At 41.9% G+C, this 12105-nt stretch overlaps 1 protein-coding gene across 2 annotated transcripts in view; it reads right to left on the reverse strand.

The window, feature by feature from the left end:
• The window catches only part of farp2 (FERM, RhoGEF and pleckstrin domain protein 2), a 30474-nt gene extending 21064 nt beyond the window's left edge, over positions 1-9410 (reverse strand). For both annotated transcript variants that reach the window (XM_085397347.1, XM_085397346.1), the window contains exons 1-3: positions 9251-9410; positions 8457-8677; positions 1645-1749 (exon numbers count right to left, since the gene is read on the reverse strand). In XM_085397347.1, the coding sequence (XP_085253473.1) occupies positions 1645-1749; positions 8457-8657 (306 nt within the window). In that variant the 5' untranslated portion in view covers positions 8658-8677; positions 9251-9410. The remainder of the gene's footprint in view (positions 1-1644; positions 1750-8456; positions 8678-9250) is intronic.
• Positions 9411-12105: the final 2695 nt, after the last annotated feature.

Here is a 12105-nt window from a genome sequence, read left to right on the forward strand (position 1 = left end):
CTGTTTTCACAGCTTTTTTTGGTACGTCATTTAAAATCCCATGGTGCAGTGGTTTACACATTTGTCTAACAAGCAAAATATGCCCAGATTGATTTTGAGAGGAGACATAAACCCCTTATTGTTGCTTGAGGAAGGCCATCCAGTGTAAAAATCTGCCAAACCAAGCAGGATTTAGAAACTTCAGATATGTAGTGCCATCATGAAATTTGGGGGAGACTACTCCTTAAACAATACCTGAACGCCACTTTGACCATTTTCCCTTCAAAGTCACCTTGTTCACCTGGAGACCTTTTCAGGTTCTGCTACCTTTCTGAAGTCACTCCTGTTTGAAAAGTTGTACATTTTGGATTTCATCCAAGTTCTCAAATGTTGTGCAGACAGCAAACAACAACAACAACAACTCTACTTTCATGCCCAGGATCATCGCTGGTGATCAAACTGCAGTCCACAAGATGTTCGTGGAAGAGTCTGCAGTGCATGAGGAAGATTGACGCTATTAACCCTCTCCCCATAAGTCACAGGACTTGTTTAGCTCTGCTTTAACACCCTTTGGCATCTGGTGGAGAAGATTCTATATAAGCAGAAGTAAAACAATCAAACCAATGCTATTCACATGAAGTGCCTCTCATTGACTTCCACACATTTCCATTACAGCCATTAAATGCAAGTTTAATGGATGTAGAGGAGATCAGGTGAGCAACACAGAGCCTCAAGATCAACGAGACTGAACAGGACCTCTGGAGTGATATAGAAACAGCAGAGGTGCACACAGGGGGTGACCCCGTGGGACAGATTAGCCCAATTCAAATTAGTTTTTGGTTTTATGAGTACCGAATTCAGTCCTCACAGCTGGGAAGCTTTAACAAAGCGAATGATTCATGACTCGGATGATTAATCATGAAAACATTTTCCAATTATTTGTTAAACTCTCAATATATTATTATTCTTCTGAGTAAGAGCTTCCTGAACGATGAAATAACTGATGAGGACACAGCAGCTACTCCCAAAAGAATCTCAGTGTGTGCCCTGCTGGGTCACCGATAGTTCATGACATCAGCTGCAGCCAAGCTTCCTTCATACGCTCAGTAAAAATTCACTATGCGTAAAAGATTTAGTTTGTTAATGGAAGAAGCTCCTTTAAAAACCAGACTGCAGAGCAGCAAACGTAGTGTATATTTAAACACTGTATAGTTTTCAGTCCTCGGAAAGCTGAGCGTACATGAGCAAAGAGGCCGGTGCGTCTTATTAAACAACACTGGCCTCATTCTCTTTGAAGAAGATATATAGTGGGCTCCATAACTCCTCTCTGCTGCTTTACAAAAACTGCTAAGTGGTCTTGAATTCCACTTATGTTTCTGGAAGAGTAAAACAATGGAAAGTCTGACATGTGTATATGAGCACTGCTGCCAGACAAGTTAAAAATATTCCAAAGTAATATACTACTCAAGTCCAGAGAAAACACTACCTCACTGTTTGCATTGCTGAAGAAGAGCAACTAATGACTTATAAGTCCATGTTGTTCCCCGAATGCCCATCCTGTTGTCATCAAGCATTTTAAAAAGTTTGCCTCAACCAATCAGTGCACAAGTTAGCTCCTCCATGTCCAATGTGTCCGCTTCAAACAGGAAATGGAGATGTACGTACCCAGTTCATCTGCATGTTCTGAAACTCGAGGCCAAAGTAATCACTCTCTATGAGGTTGCCTCTGTGGAAAACCTCAGAGAGAAGCATCTGTCCAAGAGCCTTTGGCTGAAAGAAAAAGAAGAAAAGCAGAAGAATTTCATCACTATGTCAACACAAAGATTTCAGAAGTTCTGTGACAATAGATCTTATGAGAAGCGAAAGTGCATTGCTTTAAAAGACAAAATATTCACAAAGATTCCACAGATGGAGAGCATCATCAAAAACTAATTTCAACTAAGCCCGAAGAGAACGAGGACACGCTTGTGTTCAAAGCGAGCGCTGAATAAATGCCGTCTGCCTGTGTGGTGCAGAAAATATTCGCAGCTGTAAATGATCCACTCCATTGTGTGTTTTATGGTTGCGTATGTTCCATCTGTCGATTTAAATACTTTTTCTCGACTTGGATGAGTGTCTGAACTTACTGTATTTCGCCGTTTATCTGGGCCTGAGAAGTGTGCATGCGGGAATTCTGCACAAGTTTACCATCTCAATGCTCTGGGGTTTGCTTTCACTAAATGAAGAACTAATTACTATGTATGAAGAACACACTGCACTTGAGGTTTGGAATCCTAGCTTGCGATTTTTTGAGAAAATTATAGCCTGAAACATCTGGTTGTAATGTAAAATAGTATTTTTAAAAGCCTTATAAAAAGTACTGCTTTGCATTGGCTAAAGTAAAGGATTACAACTCAAAGCATGCCAGGAGATTTACTGTAGTCGGTCTTTTCATTACTTTGATACAATCACATGTTCTGCATTCAGAAAATCTATAAATTGCAGGTGAAACCTACTGACACAACATCCATAAATTTAGGAATCTCTTGTAAAATTCCCCCTTTTTCCACACATTCAAGGTATCTGATTCCAGCTGACCTCAAACGGAGAACAAAAAATGGTGTGTTAAAATACTTTGTCTGGGCTGCCTTTGAGTGCAGGCCAAACATACGATCCAGACAACGTCAGCGAGATTTTTTGCGCAATGACTCGGGAGCCAAATGTAAGGAACGCTTTGAGGTATTTTGTCAATTTGACTCATTCAGTGAGTACTTCATTAACAAAGTTATTAGAGCAAACCTTCCCTGTGGTTAGACAATGTTTCCATACACTAATCCTCATTTCTTCTCAGTGTTCTTGAGGTTTACCATGTACACCTCATCCTGTTACAAGTCGGGGGAAATTCAGTCTAACCAGCAAACAAAGTTTGAAACCACACTGTCAAACAGCTACAATCAGCCTAATCACCACACGATTAATGTTTAGGTTTAATCAAACAGAACTGAGGCCGCTAGTTCGACAAGAAACCCAGAAGCAGTTGGCAGGTTTGACCTGCTGAGGATTATGTTCTCAATGCAGCAGCCATGAGCAAACTATTTAATGCCATCTTCTTTTTCTTGGCACTTTGTCATTGTGTTACTCATTAACCCTCTGCTGGAATTGTGAACGTGTGTTTTAAGAGCACAGTAAGATCAAACTTTGACATGTAGCATTATCTTTTACAGTCAGACAGGGAGGGATAGCATTTTCTCATTGACCCAGCTAGCCTCTTTGCTAGCTGCCAGGTGAAGCCAGGCAGCTAGCAAAGAGGAAAGGGTACAGCTACTGCACATCATTCCCCCCCTAAGAAAGTTCTTTCCAGCATCACTGCAGTGAAATTCCATGTAGCCCGCAGATAATATTTTCCCCTCAACCAACTTCCTCTTATGCTGTCCAATTTGGCTTATCTCTCTGTGAAGTCACTGTTTACTTTGTGGGCACACACTTAAATGTTGGCAACCCTGCAGCAGTTTAAGTACAGCTGAAGTATTTTACAGTGGAACAACAAAAAAAAAAAAGAAAGAAAGATAAAAGTAGATGTTATGAAAAATGCCTGAATTTAAAAGTTTATAAACTACAAATATAAATTGGCCAATAATGTACCAAAAGCAAACATTTTGGTACAAAAGCAGTCTTCAAGTTCAGACAACTCCAAGAAGCAACCACAGTACGAATGAAGTTTTACACTACACAGACATCAGAGTTAAACGGCTTAAAAATGAAATTGACTTTTAGTCGCGGTTGCCAATAAATCCATATTTTAGCTGTTGAATCACATGACTCATTCTTTTGGAAGGGCCTGGAATCTAAACTGGTTCCAAACTGTCCAATCCATTTGAATTGTTTGCCTCCGAGCTTATCAGCTCCTTTATCAGTGCTGGCTTATTTTTCCTGACAGTTGAACATTGCAACACTGTGACATCAGTATCATGGTGGTGGAGCTTTTGCACACCTGAGTCATATGAAAGCCTTTAAAAGAAACACTATTTGAGTTCTCAGAGTCATAGATAAGAAAACAATTGTACCGACCCGTGAAGGCCTCTGACACAGAAAACTGAGTTGAAACTAAATGGCATGGGCATATCCAGCCCCGTTTCTAGATATAAATATCTTTTGAAAGCATGAAAATCTACTACCAAAATTGGCCAAACTGATTAAAAATAATCCAAATTTACTTTGCTGTTTAACTCCACCTTTAAATGTAATTTATCAGTTCTTCTTTGCCACTAATGTATCATAAACCAATGGGCGGCACCGCAGAAGCCCTCCTGGCATCTTAAGTAAAGTCACATCTGTGATGTGACAGCGAGATCATGCAGAGTTTGTTCACACCCTACTTGTGGTGTGGACCACAGTCTCATCTCCACACCAACATTAAGGCAGGTCAATGGGTCACCCAATCAAGCTCCAAAAGCAGCGGGGGATTATGGCAAACAGATGTTTCTCTGGAAGACAAATCTCCCCTTGTTTGTGTGTATGTGCGCTGGGAGCAGGGGTGAGTACAAGTAAAAGCTTAAAAAACAGCCTGCTATAGGAGAGGACTGCCTTCCTCATGCACAGAGAATTTCAAGGGGGGGAAATGGAAAAAAATACAGGTGCAATTCAAAAATGCAGGGATTTGTTGTACCTTGCATGACAAGTTAAACACTGTTTAAAGATCACGGTGAAAGGCAGAGGGCTCTAGCAGAACCTCCCACTGACAGCAGGGGTGTGTTGGGGCTTGCATTTGCCACAGTGGGAGGTACACTGTCATTTTTCACGGTGGTATACATTTTGACGTTAAACAGGTTCTTCGATGGATTTTATAACTGAATGGCAATTTCCCTTCTTCTCGCTGCCTGGCTTTAGGACACGCCCGTGGACAGCTGGCAGTCATGTTGTTTGTTGGCAAATCAACTGTGGAAGGTGGTAATCGGGATCAGATGTTTTACAGAGTGCCTTCTGCTCAAGTCACCTGTATAACCCAGAATTTACAGCCTCTGCTTGGCATTTAAAACATGAGGGGAGAAAAAGGAGAAGAAAAAAATTCAGTAGGTGGATCCTCTTTAGGTGGTGGTAAATTACTCCCTGCAGCAGGAAAGATTACCATAACAGTAAGAGCAGAGAGGAGTTGTTTGAGGTATTTAACAAGAAGTCCTTCAAGGCACAGCCATTAGATAGTTTAGCCACTTCAGTACACAGTGGGGTAGCATGAGTGCTTTGTGGGGATGAGAGCCGAATGCTTCTCAGCCTGTGTTTGGTATGAAGAACAAGATTACTGCTTTTGTGAGCATGTCCGCGTAACCGACGCCACAGATAACAAACTGAGATACACCACTCTGACATTACTTTATCCAAATTCCCTTTGGAAGAAAGTCTTTCCACTGGACAACCATCGTACAACACTTCCAGGAACTTATTTAGCTATCCATTTCAAACCATTATCTAAATTGACTTTAATTTCAAACATCACGCAACATAAAAACTGCATGCATAGAATCATTAGTGAGATCAGATGGGGAAAAAAAAAACTCTTAAAAATCTTTGCTTTTTCTGCTCCCAAAATAAGGTTTTGAACAGTTTTTCCTCTACAAGAGTGCCATGTGTCTCGATCTTGCAATCTCTTGTTAATGCCAGAAACTTCCACACAATTTAAATAAGTTTTTTTTTTTACCCCTCTGGATTGTAGTGCCATTTATTCATCTAAATTGTTCAACACACAAAACAATTATTCATTAAAAATCCATGTAAAAATGTCTCTAAAGAAATGACAATCTGAATAAATAACACTCTGGGCCAGAGGAAAATTGTGTATTGTTAACTTTAGTGTAAATCATCCATTTTAAAGGATAATTAAACACTTTGTTGCATTTCACACCGACTGCATCGTTGCAAGAACGGCTCACAGATGAAACAGGACTTTAAAGCACACATCACGGTTGAATTACACTGTTTGAGTTATCTAGTTAGTCCAAATGTGATTTCAGGGACAGGCCAGGGGGGTTTGGAATTCCTCGGCCCAACTTTCGACAGGGCTTCACTCCTGACCGTGTCCCCTTCCCCCACCACCTCGGCTCAAACTTTGTACTAGCCATGACTGCTCCCTCTGAACTGCCCCTCTTGGTTGTCAACCTTGCTATTTATGTGCTTGTTTGCTAACACTAAAGCAAAGCCTGCCTGGATTCCCTCCCACCAGCACCCTGACTATAAACGCATTTTCACACAGCTAGGTTCCGCAACCCACTCTCTGCCCTTTTTTTTTTTTTTGCAAGTTTTAAGCTGGAAGTTAAGGCCAGCAAAGGGGCTGGCTGTGCTGGATAAAAGAGGCCTGTGTTTCCCCTGCCCCGCTGGCCCAGCCTCCCTGTCCAGAAACCACAAGGCTGAGCTTTCTCCTGTGCTGGGTGGCTGTGGGAGGGGTCTGTGGACAAGAGTCGTGCAAGCAAATGTCTGCTGATGATGACCCATGTCAGGTAACTGCAGCAGAGGAAGGCCAGCAGATCAAAGACTGATCTGATTGGACTGTCTTAGGTCCAGGCTAAAGACATTATATGGCCAGAAATACAAACACCTTCGCACGCAATATGATTTTACAGTTCAGAGTTATCACACGTAATGAAAGATGTGATGTAACGGTAAAGAAATAAATATGGAGAATGACAGCTGTTATTCTAGGAATGCACCAATATATCAGCAGAATATTGTAATCAAAAGACGTCAAAATCTATAAATTATGCGGCATCTACATTTTAAAAGCACAACGCAAAGCAGAAATACTCCAAAAATGTTCCCATACATTTATCCCCCCTGACTCAGAGAAACCACACAAAACAAAGCAGAAAACAAGAACATCTATATCAAGAAAATTTGCACAATGGATGAATCCCTTGTGGCTTTCCTGTGTGTAATTTTGAGTGAAGTGTATTTTTGCTTCACTGTACAGTAAGAGGGGCAGTAAATGGCAGGTGATGGAGACTGTACACAAGATATTTGGGCAGCTGAGCAACCAAAACGCCACAATGAGGGGAGGCAGTTACTTGAAGGCCACAACCATGGCAAACATTCCACACTGCAATTTTGTATCTATTTTTGCACACGGACTCCACGAGGGAGAAAAAAATATATAATTAAAAGCATAGGAAAAGTTGTGCTGGCTCAATCAGTTCTCTTTGAAGTGACTGGACAGATAGGCACAAACTGAGCGCACATTTCTGATGCGTTTAGCTGAGCAGCCATTCAATACACAAGGATAAAAACTATTCACCCACCAGCCCACGACTCCTCACAATGAATGAACAGAAATATTAAGCAGTGAACAACAGAGCCTCTCAGAGGCCATCTTGTTCCTGGTAAACTCCAGTCTGCTTGACAACAGCACTGCCGTCATTCTCTTTTTGCAGCCATGTATTTCGGTCTGCCACCTCCTATCAACACCACGTGCGGAGCCGCGCTGAACTCAGACCTCAGTCAGCCTGTCAGAACTCAGAGAACCACATTTTCTTGAGACCAATTAAATTTTCTTCAGACTGAACAGCACACAGGTCTGCTTCCATGCAAGTCTAACATATGCCCGTTACGCGCTATTAGCTTAAGACTTTGAGACAACATATGGTGCATAAGATTATGAAACGTCTGCCTCAGCAGTACTCCTGAACTGCAACTCTTGTGGCTACACAAAGATTTAGGATACACACAGGAAAGTATAAATATACAAACCTATTCGAACACAATTAGCAGCTGCCAGGTCTTTTTATTACACTTCACCATCAACCAGCCACTGAATTGAGCATTTAATCATTGTACAGACTCTACTTCGATTTGTTTTCCCCTTCACATAAAAAGCCAGGAAGCATGCTCTGATAGAGTGGCTTCCTTATTGCTTCCTATTGGCCTTCTCGGTGACTCCTGCTGCAACTTGGCAAGCAGACATGGCAAAGCAGAGTCACAGCATGGATCTCAAAGTTTGTTCAACAGCGAGTATTTAAATGGGATCAACTTCTCTAAAGTAATTCCAATGAATAGAAGAAAACAAAAGCAAGAATATTTGGCTAGGATTTATACACTGTGTGTGATGACTGTGTGAGTAACCAAATGCTTCTGTAAAATTTAGACTTCGTAAATCCCCCCCCAAAAAAAAGAATTATAAAAACAACCCAGAAAGACCAGACTCCTAACTTTTAATACCTACTCCTTTGGAAGTCAAGCTTTAGGGACAGTAAAGAGAACTGCTACCACTTGGACCTGGAGCAGAAATCACAGCCAAGAAACCAAGAGGCGCCCTGCTGAGTTACACTAAGTTGCCCCAATAAGAAGCCTTAAAGAGGAAGGGATTTCAGCACCAAAGCCATGTGGCAGCTGTCACCAAGACACACAGACACACACAAACCAGGGCGACCAAGGCCTCCAAGGTAAGATGGAGCAATCCGGAGACATATTTTAAGTAAACAAACGAGGATGCACGAACCACACACAGTAGAACCTACTTCTATATCAAAGAACTCCTGAGAGTCGTCCAGCCCCTGCACACGGATCTGTATTCCTCTGCCTTGGCTTATTCTCCTGTTGACCATGTTACCACTGAGACTCTGGCCCGGCTCCAGAGTGCTGATCCCAGCATTGAACTGGGCTCCCAGTCTTGTGCCAGGGGTCTGCAGGACCCTGTATGAACCCTCTATCTCCCCCATTCCAGCTCAGGGAAACGCTCCTGCAAATTCAGAAAGCAACAAATATTAACACAAAACTTCCACTGATCAAATATTTTCTTTGTTCTAAGGACAAACTATTTGGGCATAAAAAAACAAAAACAGTCCAAACAGCTTCCTTTAACTGCGAAGTTGCGAAGCCGTTTACGCACACCTGAGGCTCATTCATAGGAAATGGACCGCATTACGCTTACATACAGAAGACTAAAGTAATAATGACCCAAACCATTTATATTTAACCTCAAGCAGAAGTGCAGGTTGGCACAAAAGACGGCCTAACATACGAAAAGAACCGACGGCGCACCGATTTTGCCCTTCATGCGGGGCCCAAAAGTCCCACCAAGACGTAAACCGCGTTTACAGCAACACTTAAAGCCAGAAAAGCTTTCGGGAAAAGCATGAGGAATGTTTAAGGTGAGGTTTGTTTTCTTGATGAGAAACTCAGCTCAGTGGATTCCAGTGTACGGTCGAGAACCGAAGCTAAGTTAATTATCTTAACCGAGAATTAGATCCGAAAAAGTCGCCACACGAGAAAACAAAAAAGGAAATTTGCTCAAAAGCGGTTTTAAACTTACCGTTCTGCCCGAAAAGAAACTAAACGCTAAAAGTTTGAAACGCCGAAGAGGACACTACTCCGCTCCATGGTCGTCGTCAGCCAAACGAGTGCGCACTCAACAGCGGTTTATCATTGGCTACAGCAGAGCCGTCTGTCCTGCCATTGGTTCAAATGTGGCTAAGGATCGTAGGCAGGAGAGCCAAGATATACTTTCTTCTACTTTAAATGGCTTTCACGGATGGAGAAGAAGGAACTCACCAGTCGGAATATTTCTTTTACGAGAGTAATGTTGCAAAAAGTAAATGGGGATTTGCGCCAAGAGTCAAAGTCGATAATAAGAAGTGTTTTATATCATTAGTTTGGTCTGATTTGACCCACAAAGCGAAACTGCCATTATTTAAGTTTGGGCTAAAGTCTGACCCGTAGGTGATGTAAATAGACTTCACTGTAAACTTCTAAGTGGTACAAATTTAGTAACACAAATTTAGTAAAACTATGTGAGGTAAGGAGGAGGACTTTTTTTTTTTATTGTGGAGGCGCTCCCCCTACTGTTCTCTCTCAAAAAATCCCAAACAACGTTGCATCATGCTTTAAAAATGCTTTGATAGGTTCTATAATTAAATCTGATGTATATGCACGCATTTCGACTGAATGTGTGTTTCTCATAAACCAAAATGTGTACCAACACACCGCAGAAATAATGTTTATGCTGAAGTACAAGTATTGATAATAGAAATCCTGTTTGGAATGAGGAATGATGGGGATAAGGCGAGGCTATGGGTTACTAATCGAATGCAATCGATTAACTGATCATCAGTAAGCGGGAGCACCTCTATGAAGGCAGAGGTTTTGGCAGTTTGCTGGTCTGGAGCAGTCAGGTCAGACCATTTACAAGTGGAAAACACTCATGGCACTTGGTAGTCCCCCCCAGGAATGGACGACTCAGCAAATTCACCTGCAGCTCAGAGAAACTGCAGAAAACCAAAGAGCTACATGTCAGACGCTACAGACGTCAGTTAGACTTCTGAAACGATGTCCTTTGGACAGGTAGAATCACAGTGGAGACACTTGGCTATAATGCACGACATGTAATTTAAGCCAAAACAAAATACAACCTATCAACACCTCAGACCAACTCATAGCACGGTGGTGCTGACATCTGGGCTTGTTCTGCAGCCACAGGACCCGGGCACTTCGGAGTCACTGAGTCATCCATGAACTCTTCTGTGTACCTGCTGATTCCCCTCCCCGACTGGGAGGAAAGTTCCTGTTTGAGCCATCCGTCCCATAGCTATTCTGAATATAGAAATCAATTGTTGGCTATATTAAAGCTAAAGGGTTCCCCAGTCCTCTTGCCAACATAGTGATAGGAAGCCCTCTTCTGTTACTAGTTTGTTTCAGTGCTCTTTGCCTGTTAAACCTGTTTCTCTATCTCCCTTTTCAGTCCAGACTCATTCCTGGAACCCTGTTTGTTTGGTACACAACTCACTTGTGGACTGTGGACACCTCCGGCAAATTTTGCCTGCTCTTACTTGTTTTCTCTGCTACTTGCAAAGGAAAGGTATTAGCCATTCACAACCTATCTGATCCCCCCCACCTCTCTGACACCCCTTGATTTTCTCCTGCTGACAAAGTGTTCCTCCAAAGCTTCAATTTACCATCCTAACAAGTAAGACTGTCTGAAATATTCATAAGCTCCGCAATAATCAATTCCTCCCGCCTGGGCTGCAGTTAACACCCTCTCCGCCCTGCAGCAGAGCTCCTCTGCATCCCTGTAGTGAAGCTACTCTTCCCCGTCACTTACCTGTTGCCCGTTAATAACTCACTACCATTCAATGAACTCTGTAAAGCTGCCAATCGTCGCTGATCTTTGAGTCTGATCTTTGCATTTAGATTCAGACTAGTTCATCACAACACTAAAATATTCTAGAACGGATCTGTCTGCAACATAAAGCTTGGCTACACCTTTTTCTGAAGACCAGAAAAAGAAAAAAATTAGGGTGTCAAATGCTGTGGCAGAACCTTAAGAGAGCTGTCCATAAACGAATGGCCACAAACCTAACCTGAACGACCTGAAGCATCATTTCAAAGAGGAACAGTGATATGACTGATAAACACATACAGAAAATGATTAGTTGCTGCTGAAGGTGGTTTTGCAGGTTAATGATTCACGACTTTACTGCAGACAGCCCTGTGAAAACTTTTCCACATAACTGTATTTGAATGTAATGTGCAAATTATTTTCGTAATATGAAAATGTGTATCTATCACCTGGTATTTCAAGTCTTAACAAACACAGACATTCAAATAACATAAGACACTTTTCATGTTTAAAATAATTAATTTTTATCTAAGATAAATTTTCTGCTATTATATGTTGTGTTTTATTGCAGGACTTTAGTATTTTTAGTATTTTAAAGCAGACAGTGCCCAAAGAGAACTGGTGCTTTTCATTGGAGCGATGACAACTGACAGCTGAACCACTATGACCTTTGCATATAACCAGCTACAGTCCTGGCCATAATTATCAGTTTCCCTGAATTTCAAATTCATAATTGAAAACCTGAATGCAAATGAAGCTATTTTGTTTATACAAGCCAGGTCAAGATGATCACCATGGCATCTGGAAATGTTGTAGACTTCAGAGAGTAGTTGACCACAATTATTAGAAAGTATTTGTGGCGGAGGTGTGGTTCGCGGCTCCACTGCAGAGGTTGGGTGGTCCAGTGGGCTCAAGGGGCAGTGCCAGGGAGCCTGGCAGGGCAGCTGGAAGCAATTCCGTAATTACACTGTCCCTATTTCAGTGACGTCGGGACCTGGAGGAAGGAAGGACAGGTGAAGACAGCTGGAAGTCTGAATAGTACTGAAGGGATA

This window comes from Rhamphochromis longiceps, linkage group LG23 (assembly GCF_057381845.1).
Source record: "Rhamphochromis longiceps isolate RC_006_pf linkage group LG23, R_longiceps_female_GT1.1, whole genome shotgun sequence".
NCBI lineage: Eukaryota > Metazoa > Chordata > Actinopteri > Cichliformes > Cichlidae > Rhamphochromis > Rhamphochromis longiceps.